This window comes from Aethalodelphis obliquidens, unplaced genomic scaffold, assembly GCF_003676395.1.
Source record: "Aethalodelphis obliquidens isolate GAN/ISIS:26980383/991018 unplaced genomic scaffold, ASM367639v1 scaffold53, whole genome shotgun sequence".
Lineage (NCBI taxonomy): Eukaryota > Metazoa > Chordata > Mammalia > Artiodactyla > Delphinidae > Aethalodelphis > Aethalodelphis obliquidens.
In genome coordinates, this window is record NW_020837997.1 from 12,260,740 (window position 1) to 12,280,268 (window position 19,529).

Genomic DNA, 19,529 nt, shown 5'->3' on the forward strand with positions numbered 1-19,529 from the left:
CCCTCTCTCCCTCTCTCTCTCTCTCTCTCTCTCTCTCTCTCTCTCTCTCCCCCCTCCCTCTCTCTCTCTCTCTCCCTCTCTCCCTCCCTCCCTCCAATATCTCTCTTCTTTCTCTCTCTCTCTCCAATGTCTCTTTCTTTGCCTGAACCTCCTACCTCCCTCACACCAAATGGATGGGACACGCCGAATGTCCTGGGACCTCCTGCCCCACGAAAGCACGTGTTCACGGCGACCCGCGCGCGCGTGCACTGCCCCCTCACCTGGGTGTGTGTAGACCCTCGGCGCGTAGTGCCTGCAGTCCACGCTCCCACACGCGTGAGCGTGCAGATGTCCACGCGTACGTGCCCTGACGGGTCACCGGGCAGAGACCCAGGGCGGCCTTGCATCTGCATGTAGATCTCGCCCAGGTGGCTGTGTGTCTCTGGGCAGGTGATCTAGCCCTTCTTCAGATGTTTCCCCCTTAGCACAGGGCCTGGTATACAGTAGGTGCCAAATAAGCTTGGCCGTGATTGTGGTTTCCTCTAAAGTAATAACTGTAGTAAACATCCCATAGGCATTTTCCAACTTGCCCTCCTTTCCTTCTGTCGCTATCTGCTCAGCTTGGGCCGGGTGACAGGGACAGTGGTGACTCCCCCAAACCTTGAGCCCTGACCCCCCCCAGCCAGGGTTTCTCTCTTGGTCTTTCCTCGCCGCCCGCCCAGCCCTGTCCAGGGTCTCCCTGAGTTTGGCCAGACCCACGTGGGTACCAGCATCCTTTGTCCGTCGGGGTGTGTGCATAGGGAACAGGCAAAGGGTGAGATTGCTCCATTGCTGATCTTCATGCTGAGGACGCAGCAGTGGATGAAACAGATCAAAGCCGTGCCCTCGGGGGGGGCTACAGTGTCAGGGGAGGGGCTGTCAGGACCGTGCTGCCGCTTTGGCACGTGACCCAGGGCTGAGCGGGGAAGCGGGCCACACGGGATTCAGAGAGAGCAGGTGGGGTGCAGAACGGGCGTTGCTGGGAAGTCCCGAGGATGGGGCCAGACCCTGTACCCAGGGAGCTGGCAAGTGGGGCCAGGGAGTCAGGAGGCACCCAGGTCCAAGTCCCAGCACGGCTCCTTCCTTGTCTGCGTGACTTTGGGCCGGTGGCTTCAGTGCTCAGTGCCTCAGTCTCTCCCTCTGGGCAGTGGGCACAACAGTTGTTCCCATTTCGTAGAGTTGATAGTTCAGTACACGCTCCGCCTTGCTCCCTGTCTGTCTCCCCCACACCGTGGCCTTCTGGCTCAGCCCCCAGCATCCACCCAGGACACCCCGGCACGGAGAGGGAAGTCAGGAGACCCAGGGCTCAGACTCGCTCGTCACCTTGGTGGGGACTTTCTACTCCCTGGACTTAGTTTACCCGAAGTCTTCCCAGGAGTCCTTACCTTCCTGCCCTCACCACCTCCACTTTCCATATTGTTCACTCTGCTCCAGCCTAACCGGCCTCCTCGCTGTTCTCCCCAAACATCAGGCATGGTCCTGCCTCAGGACCTTTGCTTGTACTGTGTTCTCCACCTGCAAAGCTCCTACCGTGGAGTGTCATCTTTTAGGTCTTTGTTCAAGTGTCCTCTCCTATGAGAGACCCTCGCTGACCCCCCCCAGCTGAAAAAAAACAACCCCCTGCCCCCTCCTCAAACTCCTTTAAATTTCTCCAGAGCATTTTGTTCAACCTGGCATTTTATTCTGTGTTTATTAGCTTGTTTAATATCCATCCCTGCCCACGTCAGGATCTGGGTGAGGGCTGAGCGGAGGACACTGCTGGGTCCCCAGCATCATGCATGGAGCTGACAGAAAGTACATACTCAGTAAATGTTTGTTGAACAACCAAATGAATCCCTCCTTCATTGGATAAGAGCTGTTCATAAGCTATGATGCTCTGAGCTTGAGGCGAGGAACCACTCTAGGTTAGGAACACTTACTCTGGCACCAGATGGGCCTGCGTTCGAATATGAGCTCTGCTGTTTGACATTTAACCTGGAGGAGGGGACATTGGAACCAGGGCTTTGAAGGGTGCATAGGGGTTTGGGATAAAAGCTTAGGGATGGATAAGAGATTCTCAGTAATGTTTGTTGAATCACTGAGTGAATGAAGGAGAGAGAATCCTTCGTGGAAAACTTTTGGTTTGGGAATTGGAGTTTCACGTCCTGGTTTGCTGCCCTGGACTGTCAGGATGGGAGGGCTACAGGGAGGCCCAGAGTGGGGCACAATCCAGTGCACAGTTGACCAGTCCATAGTGCCCAGCAGGGGCTTGGACCTCCCAGCTGCTGCTGTCCTCTTTGGCCAGGAAGTCCCAGCAGGGAGAGCAGGAAAGGCTGCCTGAAGGAAAGAACAGTGAAGACAGGGTTTTGAGGGATGTATAGGAGTTCAGGAAGATTCTTGGCATCTAACTTGCCTTGGCCAAGTGGGGTTTCTGGGAAAGGCCTGGTCTTGCTGCCTCCCCTCCCCTTGCAGCTCTGATTACCAGGGCAATGGATAAGCCCCCGGGGCACTAACCCCCAAAAGGGTGCAATGTCCTTTTCTGCCCTTTGTACAGAATGAGAAACAGGCCCAAGGTGGAACAGTGATTTGTTCCTGGATCATACAGAAGGTGAAAATGGAGGCTGTTGTCACCCAAGCTCATTCCCTCAACAAGTCTGCCTGGCAGTGAGTGCCTCAGCCCTGGGCCTCAGGGTTGGGGGAGAGCAACTGAGCTGGACTCAGAGACCCCAAGTTGTGTGGTCCAGTCTGGGTCTGGGAGAACCCTGAGGAGAGCAGGAAAGAGTGCCTGAAGGAAGGAACACTGGAGAGAGGGCCTTGAGGGATGTCTAGGAGTTCGGGAGGATTCTTGGCATCTAGCTTGCCTTGGCTGTCTCCCTTGCCCTGTCAGCCAGTGAGGGCATATTGGGAAGTGTTTGGGGAAGAGGCATTGGTTGTCACAGGTCTTATGGGACAAAGAGAGTGACAGGCCTGCCTCTCACCTGGGTTGACCTCCCCAAGAGGATGTGGGAGGCTAGGGCAGCAGGTCCATGACCCAGTTACAGGCTGTTTGTCTTCCTCCAGGACCAGCTGGGGTCACCAGTGACGTGGGCTCCCGCCCCTGCCCGCCTCCCTGGCATCTTTCCCCAGAGAGGGCCCGGGGAGGAGGGGGTAGGGATAAGGCAGGGGCACGGGGGCTTGGAGCGGGGAGGAGCCAGAAGAAGAGAGGAGCTCAGAAAAGGGGGAGGGGGCTCAGAGACAAAGGGGTTCAAGGGGATGAAGAGTCTGGGCCCAAAACAATCGTTAACAACAACATCAATAATAATAATAGCGTAATGCAGGCTTTTGAGAGCCGGGCAGATAATGGGGTTCATATGCTAGGAAGAGGTGGCATCCCGTTCAAGAAGGCCTGCTGGCTGACACTCCAGCTGCCCCTTCCCAGCTACCTCTTATTACCGCCCCAATAAGCTCCAGGCCTCGGGTGGCAGCCACAGCCATTGCCCAGGCCTCCTGCCACCCTGGCGTCCCCTCCACAGGGGACAGTGTCCTGTGCCTCCATCGATTTCCCACCCCAGCTTCTCTGGCCAGACGACCTGGGCTCTGGTCCCGGCTCTGCTGACCGGCTGTGTGACCCTGGGCGAATCGCTCCCCACCCCTGGGGCTGGCATGTCAAGTGACATGGTGACACAGAAAAAGCACCTCTGAGGTTGGATAGGGCCTGACAGGGGACTGGCCCCCTCTATCCTCCCTCTGCCTCAGCAGGTCAGCTGGGGTGGGGACGGGATGGGGGAGCGGTGGAAAAGGGCCCCGAGGTCTGGTCCCCACCACAGCTGTTACTGTGACTCACACGTTGGGGGCCGTTGGCATGGGGGAGCTGGGCTGGCACAAACGGAGCCCCGTTCTGCCCCACCCCGCGAGGGCAGGAGGCTATTTTCAGAGTCTCAGTAATAGAGGAGATCTGAGGTCATCCCCCAGCCCCAGCACCCCGTGGCCAGAGGTGGCCCAGGGGAAATGGAGCTCAGGGCAGGGAAGGGCGCTGGGTGGGCGGTACCGTGTGCATCCAGGCCTGGAGGTGGGAGCAAGCCTGGCCACATCCATTTAGAAAAACCAATTCGTGGCCCAGAGCAGCGGTTTCCCTGTCTCCCTGAGAGACCCCGGCCTCACGGAGAGCAGGCTGCTCTGAGAAAGGGGCCGATGGGGTCCTGGCTCCTTGTCCTTACGCTGACTCTGAGACCCTCCAGGACCTTGGCCAGGTCTCTGCCCCTCTCTGAGCTTAGTTTCTCCATCACACAAGGCATAGTGGAGCCTCGGGCCTTTTCCTGCCCCAGGGAGATTGTAAGCAACGGAAATCATCTTTACAGCAACAACAATGTCAATAATAATAATAATAATAATAGCATAACAGGCTTTTGAGAGCTGGGCGGATAATGAGATTAATGAGATTCACATGCTAGGAAAAGACATCACTCCCATTCAAATAGCCCAGCACAGCCCCCAGGCAAGAGCGGGGAGGGGGGACCGAAGTTTCTCTTCTCTGTCTTCTTTTCTCCTTGAATTTCTCATCCCTTGAGGCTGAGAAACCAGGTCCTGGACGTTATGCAGACTCAGTTTCCCTTGCTGAAAAATGGCGAGAAGGAGACAGCCCCCTCCCACCCCTGTAGAAGGGGATGGGGGCCTCCCGTGGCCCCACGTTATTCTCTGAGGGGCCAGATGACGGCTGCCGTTGTCTTCGTGAGGAAGTCAGATGGGTGTGGGTTCCTGTCTCAGCTCTGCCCCTCATGATTGGGTCCCCTCTTGGGGTCTGTTTCTTCATCCACAAAATGGGTGTTGTGGCCACCCAGCAGCACCATTCAGGCAGAGGGAGGGGGATGTTGAAGTCACAGCTCTGGCCAGGTCGCTGAGCCTCCCAGGCCTCGGTTTTCCCATCTGTGGAATAGGTCTATGGGGGACAGGGTAGGGGGAACTGGCCCCCAGGGGCCTCTCTCTCCAGCTCTAAACCTCCCTGGCTGAGCTCCCCTTTCCCTGGTGCGTTCTGCTCTCTTGCCTCCTTGGGCCTCAGCTTTCCCCACCCCTATTATGGATCTATCTATGCAGGAACCGCGCCCCCCGCCCCTTCCATCAGCCCCTGACATCCAGGTGGCCCATCTTGGCCTGTGGACCTCAGCCAGTCCTGTCTGTACATCTGGGCTGTAGGAATGACGTCTCGTCCTCATTTTTTTCATCACTGCCAAGAGCCGGTTGAGGCAGCCCTTGGACCCCTGTCTGGTGTCAGCTTCCTCTGCTGAGCAGTAGGTCTGACAGACGAGCCCCAAATGACCCTCTGAGCCTAGTTGCTCCTGGCATCGTGAGCATCCAGTGCGTGCTCAGCCCTGCTCTGGACATTTGAGCTCACACTCTAGTTCGGTGGTTTGCAAACTACAGTCACAGGGCCCAGTGCCCACCGTCTGTCTTTATAAATAAAGTTTTATTGGAACACTGCCATGCCCATCCCTTACATCTCCTCTGTGGCCAGTCTTGCACTACAGTGCAGCGTGGAGCAGTTGAAACAGACACGAAAATACTCACTATCCGGTTCTTTATGGTACTTTTAAAGTTTGCTGACCGCAGTTCTAGAAGGCAGAGAATGGATCTGTGCCACCAGCATTCCACCATCCTCAGTTTTCCCCATCTGTACGAAGGGTCCCCATCAGCCTCCACCAGGGACCCCCAGCTTGTCCTGTCCGTACATTGGGGTTCAAGACAGTCCTCCATGAACGGCTGCCTTCGTCTGTGCCTCCCACGTGGTCCAAGCCTCAGTTTCCCCATCTGGGCAATGGATTCTCAAACGACCCGGTGAACCTCTGCTGGGTCCCCACTGGCCTCCACTTTTTTCCCCAGGACGTGGAGGGATCTGCAGCAGCCCCCTGCACGCCTCTGCCTGGCCCTCCTTCTAGCGGGTCTGCCTGGGGCCCCTGCGGCCTCATTCTTACGGGCGGGGCAGTGGGTCCACGGCCCCCAGCGCCTCCTGACCTCTGGTCTTTCCCGCCCCGCAGGATGAGTTCCACCCGTTCATCGAGGCGCTGTTGCCTCACGTGCGCGCCTTCGCCTACACCTGGTTCAACCTGCAGGCGCGGAAGCGCAAGTACTTCAAGAAGCACGAGAAGCGGATGTCGAAGGACGAGGAGCGCGCGGTGAAGGACGAGCTGCTGGGCGAGAAGGCCGAGGTCAAGCAGAAATGGGCGTCGCGGCTGCTGGCCAAGCTGCGCAAGGACATCCGGCCCGAGTGCCGCGAGGACTTCGTGCTGGCCATCACCGGCAAGAAGGCGCCGGGCTGCGTGCTCTCCAACCCCGACCAGAAGGGCAAGATGCGTCGCATCGACTGCCTGCGCCAGGCCGACAAGGTGTGGCGGCTGGACCTGGTCATGGTCATCCTCTTCAAGGGCATCCCGCTGGAGAGCACCGACGGCGAGCGCCTGGTCAAGGCGGCGCAGTGCGGCCATCCGGTGCTCTGCGTGCAGCCACACCACATCGGCGTGGCAGTCAAGGAGCTCGACCTCTACCTGGCCTACTTCGTGCGCGAGCGAGGTGAGGCGGGGCTTGCGCGTGCACGCGGATCTGGAGGCCGAAAGGGGGTGCGTTGGAAGGTCGTCGGGGGGGGGGGGGGGGGGGGGGTGCACCGCAAAGGTAGGAGGCAGGAGGCGGGCCTTAAAGTCCGAGGGCGGAGACAGTTGCAGTGGGAGGATCTGAGCCCTGTGAAGGGCCAAGGGGAAGAGGTATGGTTCAGGGAGAGTCTGGGGTCGGGGGCAGGTGCGTCCTGGGGCTGTGAAGGTAGAGGCAGGCCCTGACCTTGGGGGGTCAGGGGTCAGGAGGTGAGACCCTGTCCCAGGAGGTCTGTTGGCAACAGTGGTGAGGATAGGCCAGTGACGGACGCGCGGGGGACAATCTTATCCCTCCTGGGAAAGCTGGAGGAGAGCTGGGGTTGCACTTTGTGACTGATGGTTGATCGACTCTCGGACTTCCCCCAGAGACCTGACAGGTCCCATATTTCGGCCGAGTGGGAAGCTGGGGCGCTGTGTTACTTTGGCTAGGTCACCAGTCTCTCTGGTCTCCAGCGGCCCCCACTCTGGCCCTTCGAGCTGGGTGTTTGCTGGCTCTGTGGTCAGATGGCCCACGTGGAGACTAGCAGGGTTTGCGAGGATGGGGAAATCCACGGCAGCTTCCCAGAGGAGGGGACTCCACTGAGCTGAGCTCTGCAGAACGACTGGGCAGTGATGAGAGTGGGGATATCCCAGGAGGTCAGCCGCCTAAACAGAGATGTGGAGGTCAAGGGCAGGCCCTGGCTGGGAGGGCAGTGGGGTCTGTTGCCCCGCTGTTCCTGGTGGTGTGGCCAGTGGAGCCGTCAAATGGAGGGTATCAGCATCCTTACCTGGATTGGGCCTGGGGAGACTCGCCGAGATCGTGTGTGTGTGTGTGTGTGTGTGCGCGTGTGTGTGTGTGTGTGTGTGTGTGTGTAGCGCGTTGGACTCTGGCCTGACACGTGGTGGGTGGCAGCCGTGACTGTCTTCATGCGGATGGAATCAGGTGTGCCCGGAGACCCTAACAGGCACATGTCCCATGCCCCACCGTGCCCACCCAGGCTGGTACACACGTGGGTGCGAACCCGCACACACCCGGGGCTGCCTGAACGTGTCAGGTGGGTGCACTCGGGTTGCAAACCCAGCCCTAAGCCCCCGTAGACCCCACGGGAGCCGGTGTGATCACAACCAGAGATGATGGCGGAAGGCTGGGGGAGGGGTGGTGAGAAGAGAGCGAACTCCGGGGCTGGACTGCCCAGATTCCGAACGCAGCCCTGCCACGTGGTGTGCTGGCTGTGTGACTTTGCCTCAGGCCCTGTCCTCTGCCTCAGTTTCCTCCTCTGTACAGTGGGGGTAACAACCATGCCAACTCTTAGCGATGCTGTGAGGATTCCACGAGGTCTCCTGGTCTCCACTGTGTGTGGGAGGGAGAGCTGGGGCAGATTTTCCCAGTCTTGACCTTGACCCCATCTGCCCCTCCCCCGCCCCCACCAATTAGCACTAAACGCAGGGGGCCAGAGGCAGAGGGGTAGACTAGGTGACTGCTGCGGGCCGGATTGGGGGTGTGGGCAGGGGCAGCCTTGGGGGCTGCAGTGCCCATTACCATGCAGGTCCTGGTCTCTCTCACCGCATCCATCCTCCTCCTCCACGCTGAGCTGATAAAATGTTGAAGCGAGTTTTCTGCCAGCGTCAGCACAATCTCCGGGCGCCTCCCCTCCCCCATCGGCCCCCACCCCCCTCAGCTCAGCAGGCAGACCAGGCCTCCGGGCCTCCCCAGACACCTTCGCGTCCGACTGCCATGCCTTTGCTGGTCAGCATCCTCACGTGAGGGCCGGGGAAGGTCAAGGCCGCTGTGCCCTCCCGTGCAGGCTCCGTCATCCCAGGGGACCACTGCTGCTCAGACAGGCCCCAGCTGACCCGGCTTCAGCTGGCTGGGAGTGAGGGTCGGGCGTGAGGGCCGGGCCAGGAACCCACTCCCAGCTCAGCTGCCTGCCTAAGGGCCGGGTGATCCTAAACAAGTCACTTAATCTCTCTGTGCCTGCTTTCTTTGATTTTAAAATGGGATGCTCAAAAAATAGCTGGCCAGTAGGAATGTTGTGTTCTCGTAGTAAGCGTTCAACACATAACCCCCATGCTGCCCTGAACACAGGTACCAGGCACAGGGCTAGGGCTTTGTGGACCGTTGTTATCAACGTTATCATCCTCATTAGGATTATGATTTCCCGCCTCCATGCCTTTGCCCATGCTGTTCCCTCTGCTTGGAATGCCTTTCCCGTCTGGAAGACTCCTACTTATGCTTCAAAACCCCAACTCCCAGCTCCACTTTCTCTCCATCAGGCATTTTTTCTGAGGATTTAGCAATTCTTTTCCATTCTCATGGCAACCTTGCAAGGCAGGGATCATTGTACCCATTTTACAGATGAGGAAACCAAAACCCAAAGAAGATAACTGCCCGGCGCAAGGTCACACAGCTAGGAAAGGGCAGAGTTAGGATTTGGACGTGGGCGGGTTCTGTTGCTGACACCCCTGCTAGCCTTCTACGCTCGGTGGCAGAAGGGGATGGAAGTACATCACAGTGTAGGGTGTGGGTATCCAGGCATCGTGGCTGGACCACCTCCGGGCTGGGTCTGTGTTCTAGGCTCCTACCAGCTAGGGCCTCCTCCGGGGTTCCCAGGCCGAGGCTGGCCCCCAGAACCCCCTGTTGAGCTTCAGCTTCCACAGCAGGACCCCCGTCTTCATCTGGGCCAGAGTTATGTCTCTCTTCTCAGCCAGGTAGTCATCTGACCTCGGAGACAACTGGTCACCTCCCTCCTCTCACTTGGTGGGTCCCAGGGCTGCAGGGGGTCCAGGCCAAGGCCACAGTGCGGTGTCCGCTCAAATCAGCCCTGCTAGGAGGCCATGGGATTGATGGGGAGTGGGGGAAATGGGCCTCAGTTGGCTTCTGGGGGCGGGTGTCACAGGGTGGATGGTGGGACAGGCACCCGCCATTCGGCTGAAAAGGAGGTACCACCTCTAGCGTCAGAAGCGGGGCCTTGGAGCCGAGAGAATGACAGTGAGAGAGAGAGACAGAGAGACCCAGAGACATGGGGAGACACAGAGAGACCCACAGACGCATCATACAGTCGGCCCTTCCCTGTCCCAAGACAAGGGGACAAAGTCCAGCTCCCCCCACGGCCTCCGTCCTTATCTCTCCCAGGGGGTGTCAGGCAGACTGCTGGAGCTGCACCCCAAAGGGGAATCCCAGGCCTCCATCCTTGGGTTTATTTTGGAGGAGAGAAGGGTGGGGACGAGCCGCGAGGAGGTCCCTTTAGCGCTGGGGCTGCCAGGCTGATCAGAGCCCAGGGCACCGCCTGGGGCCGAACTTGGCAGCTTCAGGCATCCATCTGGCACCGTTGTGGACACAGGGGCCTGATTCCAGGGGTGGACTCCGTGTGTGCCCTGGGGGTGGGCTAGGGGACAGCTGGGGGGCCATGATGAGGGGGAGACGTGAGCTCCACCTTGGGACATTGGGGCTGCCCGCTCAATGTGTGCACTTTAGGGGGAGGGATGTGTACAGTTAAGCAGGGCATGGGCAACCTGACAATTCTCAGTTAAATTAATACAAACCTAATGACAGGGAGGGGTGAGGAGAGGGAGGGCGGGGCAGGCACTCTGGCCAGGGAGGGCCTGAAAGAAGTGAGGGAGCTGCAGAGGGATGTGAGTGAGAGTGTGCCGGGCAGTGGGGGCGGGCACAGTCAGTGCAAAGGCCCTGGGGCTGGAATGGCCCAGAGCACAGGTGCTAGTTGGGGAGGTGAGGCCCTGTGCCTGGTGTTGGGGAGGCCGGGAGCGGGTGAGCCGGCTCTCCTCTCTCCTGCCTCCCATTTGAGAAGGAGTCTGGAGAAAGCAGGGCCCAGAGAGGGAAGCCGCCTGCCCAGCCCCGAAGCCCAGCCAGGCCTCCCCGCCCCCTCTGGCGGCCTGAGAAACCTGAGGCGCGGGCGGGCACCGTGCCAGGGCGGGAGGGGGAGGGGCTGCCAGGCCCGCCCGCTCCGGCAGCTGCCAGCCCGCCCCGAGCCCCGCCAGCCCAGATGGTGCCCATCTGCTGACGCTGCCGTGGGCTGGCCTCCCGTTCCCGCCTCCTGTTCCCGCCTTGTTTGGTGCCAACCTCCCGGAAGGGCGCTGTGGGCAGGGGCTGGCTTGGGAAGCTTGCAGCTGCTAGAGGAGCTGCCCAGGGTGCCCAGGGAGGGGTCAGGAGGAACTGGGGGCAGGGGTCCCCGTCGCCTCCTGGATGGACCTGGGAAACAATAATAACAACAGAGATAATAGTAACAGCAAAAACATCGTGTGCCCGATGCTGAGCCCATCCTATATCTGGTTTCATTCTCTCCACCACTCTGGGAAGGAGAGACTATTGCCTTCTCCCCTGTTTCAGATAAGGAAACAGTCCCAGAGATGGTCAGCGACTTGCCCAAGGTCACACAGCTCCTAAGAGGTAGGGCGAAATTAGAACCCACAGATCCTGACTCCTTGAAACCATTAAAGGAAAAACCCTAAAAACCGCTTTTCAGGTTATCAGATGGAACCCACACCTTCCTAGTTGTACAGATCATGAAAAGAGCTGGCCCGGAATACACAGTGAACAAATTAATGAATATCAGTGAACGTTCCTGAAGTGCCTACCGTGCCCAAGGCTGGGGGCTGGGGTCTCCATAAAGCACACCCTGGGCTCGGATGGCAGGAGAAAGGGTCTGGAGCAAGGGGGCCTGGATCAGTCTCAGCTCTGCTCCTGGCTTGCTGTGTGACTTAGGGCAGAGCTCTGCCCTCTCTGGTCTGGGGTTGGAGGAGAGCTGAGGCCAGGAAGGTAAGGCCTTGTGGGGCCACAGAGAAAAACAAGCCAGACCCTGACTGAGGGTCCTGCCGTCTCCTCCAACCCCTGTTAATCTTCATCCCAACACTGGCCGTGTGCTGGGGAGACAGAGGGCGGATGTGGACAGGAGGGCGTGTAAGGGCACCCGTTGGCTTGTGTAATGGATACAGTTTGTGTCCACACGTGCTCCAGGCTGTGTGAGGTGCATTTCCCTCTCTGCGCCTTAGTTTTTCCATCTGGAAAGTGGAGAAAATAAGAACTATGTCCACTGCATTGATGATTGGAGTGATCCCTGGACAGCATACAGGAGGCCCTGGATAAACGCTCAGTCCCTTCCCGGATCCTCTTCCCAGCCCCAGGTGGCAAAGGGGAAGAACCTCAGTGCATCTAGTGAACCAGCAGGGGCACCTGTGACCCAGGATGGGCCCCCCTCCACTGGAAGCCACCTCTCCAGGTGTCTGGGTGGCGGAGGGGTGAGGGGCTCTTGGCAGCCTGGACTCCCCCGGGGCTGAGCAGCCAGGTGGACCAGCCGTCTGTCTGTGCAGAGGAGGTGGCTGCCCGGGTTGAGGTCCAGACACCAGCTGACGATGTATTTATAGCGGCAGCAGGAGGCCTCTGGGCTCCTGGTTAGTGGTGCTGAGGGAGCCGCTAACCCAGCAGGTGGGAGCCCAGTGTCCGGAAGAGGTAGGGGCACGATCTGTAGCCAGATGGCCCAGGTTCAAATCCCGCCACTCGTGAGCTGTGTGACCTTGGGCAGGTGACGTCACTGCTCTGGGCCTCAGTTTCCTTTCCTCTGAAATGGGCATGATGCAGATGGGGCCTGCTTCACCGGGCTGGGTAGGGTTAAATGAGTTAATGCGTGAAGAGTGCTAGGACAGGGCCTGGCACACAGTAAAGTGCTCAAACATGATTTGCTGCCTTAAAAAGGAAGGCGATTCTGACACCTGCTACACCATGGATGGACCCGGAGAACATGATGCTCAGTGAGAGAATCCAGACACAAAAGGACAAATACTGTTTAATTCCACTCACAGGAGGTCCCTAGAGAGTCACAACCACAGAGACAGGAAGTCGATGGTGGGGGCCAGGGGCTGGGGGAGGGGCTGGGGAGTCCGCGTTTCATGGAGACAGAGTTTCAGTTTGGGAAGATGAGAAAGTTCTGGAGATGGATGTTGGGGATGGTCGCTGGACAGTGTGAATGTACTTAATGCCACTGAAGTGCACACTTAAAAATGGTTAAAATGGTACAGTTTATGCTACTGATATTTAAAAAATTATTTGTTGTTGATAATAATTTGCAAATCAACTACACTTCCATTTAAAAATTCAAAAAAACGATAAAATAATGAATAATAGTACATCATCTATTATATTGCAATGATAAATAATAAAAATAAAATCAGTGATGGTAATATAATCCTAGGAATTATTATCAACGCCTTTATTATCATGATCGTTCCTTTGTTTCTAGCCCCAGCTCTGCCCTCTGGCCAGCTGGGCAACCTTAGGCAAGTTAGTGCCCATCTCTGTGCTTCTGTTTCTTCATCTGCAAATGGAGCATAGGGAGTGTCTGGCGATTGGAGTTAAGGTCGTATCTGTGAGAAAGGAACCTCTTAGCATGATGAGTGCTCAGAAATATTTGGAGTTCTTTGCTGGGTAGCCGGAGTAGGTCCTCCCTCCCCCACGGACACCCCTGCATGGGCGCCCAGCTTGCACGCCTGCACCTGCCAAGGCAGGGCTGCAGAGGCTCCTGAGGGCCCGAGAGGTGCGGAGCCCTCAGAAAACGGGAGGCATCTCAGTGCACCTGTGGCGGCCACCCCGGCGTGGCGGGGCTGCAGTTGCCACCCTGGCCCTGTGCCCAGCGAGCCAAGGGGAGGCTGAGGGCAGCTAGGGACATCTCCGGCACCCCCCCCCTTCCGCAGACAGCTGCCAGGCCGGCCCCTCTCCCTCCAGCTGGGTGTGGGCAGGAAGTCACAGATGGTCAGAGTCCGTGAGGGACAAGGGAGGGGGCACGTGGGAACACTGGATGTCTTGTCCAGATCAGGAAACTGAGGCCCAGAGAGGGGCGGGGCATTGCCCAGGGTGGCCCACTAAGGGCCCTTCCTCTGGTCCATTCTGTCCCATCTTCTGTCCCAGGCTGACTTGGATGGGTGCCAGGATGGGGGACCCGGGTACTTCTGGGTAAATGGCTTGCAAATGGGAAAGGGGTTTCAAGGCCTGGGGCGGCGGTGGGGTGGGTGGGTGGTGGTGCTCTAGATTGCCAGAGCTGAGGTCTGCTCTAGATCCTCCAAGGGACAAGTTCTGGAATTTCCAAGGCCTGAGTTCTAGACGCTTCAGAGCTGCGATCTTTACCATCTGACAATTCTAGAATTCTCCCTCTAGGTTTAGAGCAGCACAATTCAGTAGAAATACAACTCGAGCCACACAGATAATTTTTCTGGTATCCACACTTAAAAGTATAAACCTACAGGGGAAATTAATTTTAACCGCCTATTCTGATTAACCCAGGACATCCAAAATATTGTCATTTCGACACATAATCAATATGAAAAAATTATTGAGATGTCTCACCTTCTCTTTTGTCCTAAGTCGTTGAGATTCACTGTGTGTTTCGGACCGGCCACATTTCAGGCGCTCAACGCCACACGTGGCCAGTGGATGCCGTGTCAGCACTAGAGCATCTGCGTTCCAGAGAATTCCGAGGCAGATCTCCAATCTCCCAAGTTGGGTTCTTGAGAATGTGAGGACAGATTCTAAAAGTCCCAGATCAATCATCAATTATCCAAACAAGTATTGGTTTCTTCAGTATCCAAGAAGCCCTTAAGTGTATTCGTGACCACGGACGACGGTTTCCAGAATTCCACTCGTTGGGTTTTCACGTGGCCAAGGACAAGCTCTAGAATGTTCTCGAGCTGGGTTCTAGAACATCCAGGGCAGGTTCTAGAATTCTCTGAGGCAGGGATCCAGAAAGTTCAGGTCAGAGTCGAGTAAGCCTGTCCTCAGACCCCGGGTGACTGAGCAGAACATTACAGAAAAGATGCCTACAGAGGGAGAAGGAGGTCGATTTTCATTTTTTCGAGGCTTTTTCCAGACTGGCTGAGTCAGGGGCTGCGTGCTTGGGGGCAGCAAGGTGGATGGGGGCCCTGTTGTGGGAAGAGGTTTGGGAGCAGTTCGTGAGGATACATGACTATGATGAGAACCTGGGACTAGGGGGGCCCAGGAATAAGAATCAGGACTTTGTTTAATCCCCAGTAAATGTCTGTTATTTATTAGATGTTTGGACATGGAACCCCGCGTGTGTTTCCAGAGGCTCTTGTGGGGCTGTTTTGGGAAAGGGCGCTTAGTAGGTCCTCGCTGGAAGGCAGTGGCTATAGTTGGGGATTGTGACATCTGGCAGGAGGCAGGGGTTGTCTGTCTGTGTTTGGGGTGTTGGGGTGCGTTTATGGGGGAACTGCAGGCATATTGAGGGCTTACTAAATTAAATTCTCAGTAAATGTCAGGAATTGTTAGTACCATTTCATTTCACCTTAATTCCACAAAGGTAGAGATTATCATGAACTGCATTTATCACATGGGAAAATTGAGAACCAGAGAGGTTAAGACACCAACCTGAGGTCACACAGCTAAAAGGTAGCATCTGGATTCAAACCCAGGTCTGAGGGCAGATCTGAGGGCCTACAACGGTCCCCTGGGAAGGGGCTGTTTGGGGTGTGTCAGGGACCTCCCCCAGAATGTCCCAGGATCCCTCCTTTGGGCCTAGAGGATTTTGGTGCTGGTGAGTGGATGCCAGGTTCAGCTGGATCAAGGAGCACCTTTGGGGACTGCAGCCTGGCCGGGACCCGGTGAGGGGGGTGGCTAGCCTCAAACCCTCGACATGGGGAAACCAGGAAGGCGAGAGATGCAGCCAAGGTCACGTGTTCCCTTTCGGTCTCTGTCTCTGGATCTCTTTTTCCATCTCTTTGTCTCTCTCAGCCCCTGTCTCTGCCCAGCCCCAGTCTCTCCTGGTCTAGGCCAGTCTCCTCCCCTCACCGCCTCCGGGCAGCCTGTGGGCTGCCCGGAGGTGGCAACAGCAGCTGAATGGGCCCCTTGTTCCTGACCACACCCTCCCCTTAGGGTCACCCCGGGACGAGCTCCGGCAGCCTGCTGTCTTAAAGAGCCAGCGCCCAGAGAGAGGGGAAAAGAGGGGGCCGCTTCACTCCCAAGCCCCACCCCCCAGCCTCCCAAGGATGGAGGAACTGAAGCGCATACATGCTGGGGAGCACCGCACCTGGACATCCCAGCCCCGTGTGAACAGGCGGTGGCCCTGGGGCTGTGTGTGCATGGTGGGGCTTGGGTTTCATCTGGGACAAATTCCTTCTCCTGTCTTGGCCGCCGTTGTTTCCCCATCTGTATCTGCAGCTCCTTGTGCCCACCCGGTGGGGGGGGGGGTCGTTGGGCAGAGAGAATAGTATCTGGGCCAGGTTTGGTACACAGTCGGCGTTCTTCTGTGCCCATCGTGCAATTATGTAGCCCCATTTTACGGAGGAGCTGAGCGGTAAGGCTCTGGCTGAGGCTACGCAGCCCAGATTTCACCCAACTCTGCCACCTCCACCCTCCGCTCGGGGCTGTGAAGCTTCACGTTGCTCGCTTGCCGTCTCTGGGCCTCAGTTTCCCCTTCGGAGCAATGGGAACGGCCCCCGCCCACTTTCAGGCTAGAAGCCCTTCACTTCTCCCACCCCGAGGATGCTGTGGCTGGGAGTTCCGGGCATCTCCCAGATAGGAGCCAACCAGAGGGCCTCGAACGCGGCTGCACCCGGTAGCCACTCTGCGAGGCCTCGGCGCTCCTGTGCCCCAGGCCGGCCCCACAGACAGCCCGGGACAGGTTGCTGCCGGATGGACAAGCCTGTTCCCTGCTTCCTTATGTAACCAGGTTATGCAAGGGCAGCTGGCCTGCTTACATAAGGGGAGGCCGGGCCAGCCCCAGCTGGGGAGGGGGAAGCTCTTAAAGGGGCTGGTGTCTCCCGAGTCTCCCCTCCAGGGCCCTGTGCCAACCCACGGAGGGGAGCCTTACAAACTCTGGCCGATTCCGTACTCATCAGCGCCATCATTGCCATCATTATTATTATTGCTGTTGATGTTGTTTCTCGTCACTCTGTTCTTTCCCAGGAGGCACAAAGCCCACACTCTGCTTCTGACCCTCGGCTAGTCCCCTCTTCTCCCTGAGCCTTAGTTTCCCCATCTGGGCCAGGTGGGTGGTGTCAGTGAAGGAAGGCAGTGGGGCGTAACGGGGGTGCTGGCCCCACCACCTGCTCGCTGTGTGACCTCAGGCAAATGGCGATCCTCTCTGGGCCTCGGTTTCCCCATCTGTAAACTATGCTTGCCTCTCTAGGTTACTGAGGGGGAAATGAATTCAGACATGCGAAGGGTTAAGATGGCATCGAGCACACACTCAGCCAGTACAACTTCTTGGTAGTCAATAAATATTTATTAAGCGCTTACTGTGTGCCAAGCCCTGTACTGCGAACAAGACAGACAAAAATCCAGGCCTTGCGGGGCTCACAGTCTGGTGGGGGAGATGGACAAAAAACAAGTTCGTGATAAGGGCTACTGAGAAAAAATAAAGAAAGGCAAGGAATAGAGAGTGGTGGGCTATTTGGGGAGGGACTGTCTGAGGACTTGACATTTGAGCTGAGACCTGAGGGTGAAGAGGAAGCAATTGTGTGAAGAAGTGGGGAAGGGCACCTTAGGCAGAGGGCACAGCCTATGCAAAGGCCCTGGGGCAGGACCTGGTGTGTTGGAGGGACAGCCAGGTGGCCCTAGCGGCCGGAGCAGAGTGAGGGAGGGGGAGAGAGGGACGAGGGGAGGGCAGGGAGGGGACTTGGGCTTTTACACCTAGGGAGGTGGGAGCCCTGCAGGGCTGTGGGCAGAGGAGGGGCGGGGCCTGACTCAGGTGCTCACAGGCGCCCTCTGGCCACTGTGGGGAGGACAGACTGTGGAGGGTGAGGGTGGGAGTTGAGAGACCAGGGCTGAGGCCACCGCACTGGTTCAGGCTTAGGCAAGCGACAGTGGGGGCCAGCCAGGCAGAGGCTGATTCCAGAAGCGTGAGAATTCAGTGGCAGTGGTCAGCCTGGGTGGAGCAGGACAGTGCACGTTGGTCACCTGGATTACGGGGCCCCTTCGGAGGCTGGCGCTGGCCCCCTTGCCTCCTGCTTGGACTTAGGCAGGGAAAGGAGGGGCAGGCAAGCGCAGGGCCATGGGTCACACCCAGGGCCCCTCCTGGAGTCAGGACGTCGTTTGCGGGCAAGCTGGGGTAGGGCTCTGGTGCCTGGGTGGCCCGCGGGGCTCTGGGCAGGCTGCGCGGGCAACTGCCGGGTGCCCAGCCCCAAGCTGCGTGTTCCACCTGCATGGCTGCATTGTTCCCGTTTTTATTCCCCATCTCGCCAGGTGAGCTTGGGCTGGCATCTGCCCCGCCCTGCACCTCAGTTTCCTCATCTGTGAAATGGGAATGATCATCTGTAACTGCTCGGTGGGTTCCAGGAGCACTGGTACACAGTAGGTGCCTATTCAGTGATCAGCAGCAATAGTGCAGGAGGCTTGGGAGTGAGGGAGCCCCCCGGCATGGGAGGCAGGCATGTGGAGACCCACGATACTCATCGAGATGGGCCACTGGGCAACTAACTGAGTCCCCGTGACTGAGCCCCTGTTTTGTCCCTGCAAAATGGGACCACCGTCACAGAACCCCTGTGACACCTGGTCAAAGGCCAGCACAGAAAGGCATGTAGGCTGCTATCACACTGTCCCAGCCCCGTGTGACACCTGGGGAAACTGAGATCCAGAGAGAATGGGGGTGCTTAGCCTACAGTCACACAGCCAGTCGGGCAAGGAGATGCCCCTGGAACAGATGGCCTGGCTTCAAGCCATTCAGAAGGCCTCAGTTTCCAAATCCGTGAAATAGGCACACTGTGGGGGTCAGTAGGAATTACTGGACACCCAGGAAGAGGTTGCAAGGATTTATCTGGCTAGTCTAGACACCTTCTTCCTGGGGTACTGGCATGACCTATGGGGGGGGGGTCTTTATAGGGGGGTAACTCCCCCTAACCCAGTTCCCCTTAGGTGCTGGCTGAGGAGGAGATTCCTGGAGGCTCCTGGGTTAGCTGGGGCCCTTCTGGCCAAGGAGGGGGCAGTAGGAGCCAAGGCCCCTCTGCCTGGAAACTGCAGCCCTGTCTGGTTGGAGCAGGCCTGTCCTCCTCTGCCCTGTAGAAGGGCTGGAGCTGGACAGTCTGGCCCACCCCAGACAGACAGGGCTGTCTGTCTTTGCTGCATACCTACCATGTGCCTGCCTAGCCTCTGCCAGACCCAGACACGTTCAGTGAGGCAGCAGGTGGTGCGGCCAAGTCTCTCTGGTCGAGTCCCAGCTTCGTGCACTTGGCCCAATTGCCTAACCTCCCTGAGGCCTCCTCTGCCCCTCTGTAAATCTGTATATAGCTCCTGGCAATATAAGCACTCAATAAATGGAAGTTATGATTATTATTATAATTTTCATACACTGTTCTCTCTCCCTACAAGCCCCTTCTGTGCCTGGCAAACTCCTACTCAGACATCAAGGCCCCGGCTCCAATGTCCCCTCCTCCAGGAAGTCCTCCTGGGCCCCCAGGCCAGGTTTCTGTTATTTTCTTGGGTTCCTCCTGCCCAGAGGTCCTGCCCTCTGATATCCAGGACCTGGAGCAGTTGGGTGGGCTTCCCAAAAGAGGATTTCTGCTGATCCTCAAAGAATGAAGGGGGCCCGAGATAGGCAATGCTTAGGTGATATTCTATACCCCGCCCTCTGCCTGTTGTAGAAATCCCTTGTATCACCACTGGTTGGAGTCCACGCCCTTAAACCTAGTCTTTCCCTCTGAATATTCCCCAGTTTTCCCAACATTCCTCAGATCCCTTTGTCTGACAAGCATTTATTTTGCACCTGTTGTATGCCAGGCCCTATCAGGATCATCCCAGTTATTCATGCAACAGGCATGTATCGGGTGCTGTGTGCCAGGCTCTGCTGGAATAATCGCACTCACTTGTCTGCAAACATCTGTCGACTGCCAGCTATGTGTAAGCATTGCTTGAGCACCGACTGCATGCCAGGCTCTGGGAAGAGAGGAAGCCCAGGGGAGGAAAAAAGTCTCCCACTAACCCTC

At 57.5% G+C, this 19,529-nt stretch overlaps 1 protein-coding gene across 7 annotated transcripts in view; it reads left to right on the forward strand.

The window, feature by feature from the left end:
- Positions 1–19,529, forward strand: part of NFIC (nuclear factor I C) — a 65,700-nt gene that overhangs the window by 10,292 nt on the left and 35,879 nt on the right. For all 7 annotated transcript variants that reach the window (XM_027085562.1, XM_027085560.1, XM_027085563.1 and 4 more), the window contains exon 2: positions 6,006–6,537. In XM_027085562.1, the coding sequence (XP_026941363.1) occupies positions 6,006–6,537 (532 nt within the window). The remainder of the gene's footprint in view (positions 1–6,005; positions 6,538–19,529) is intronic.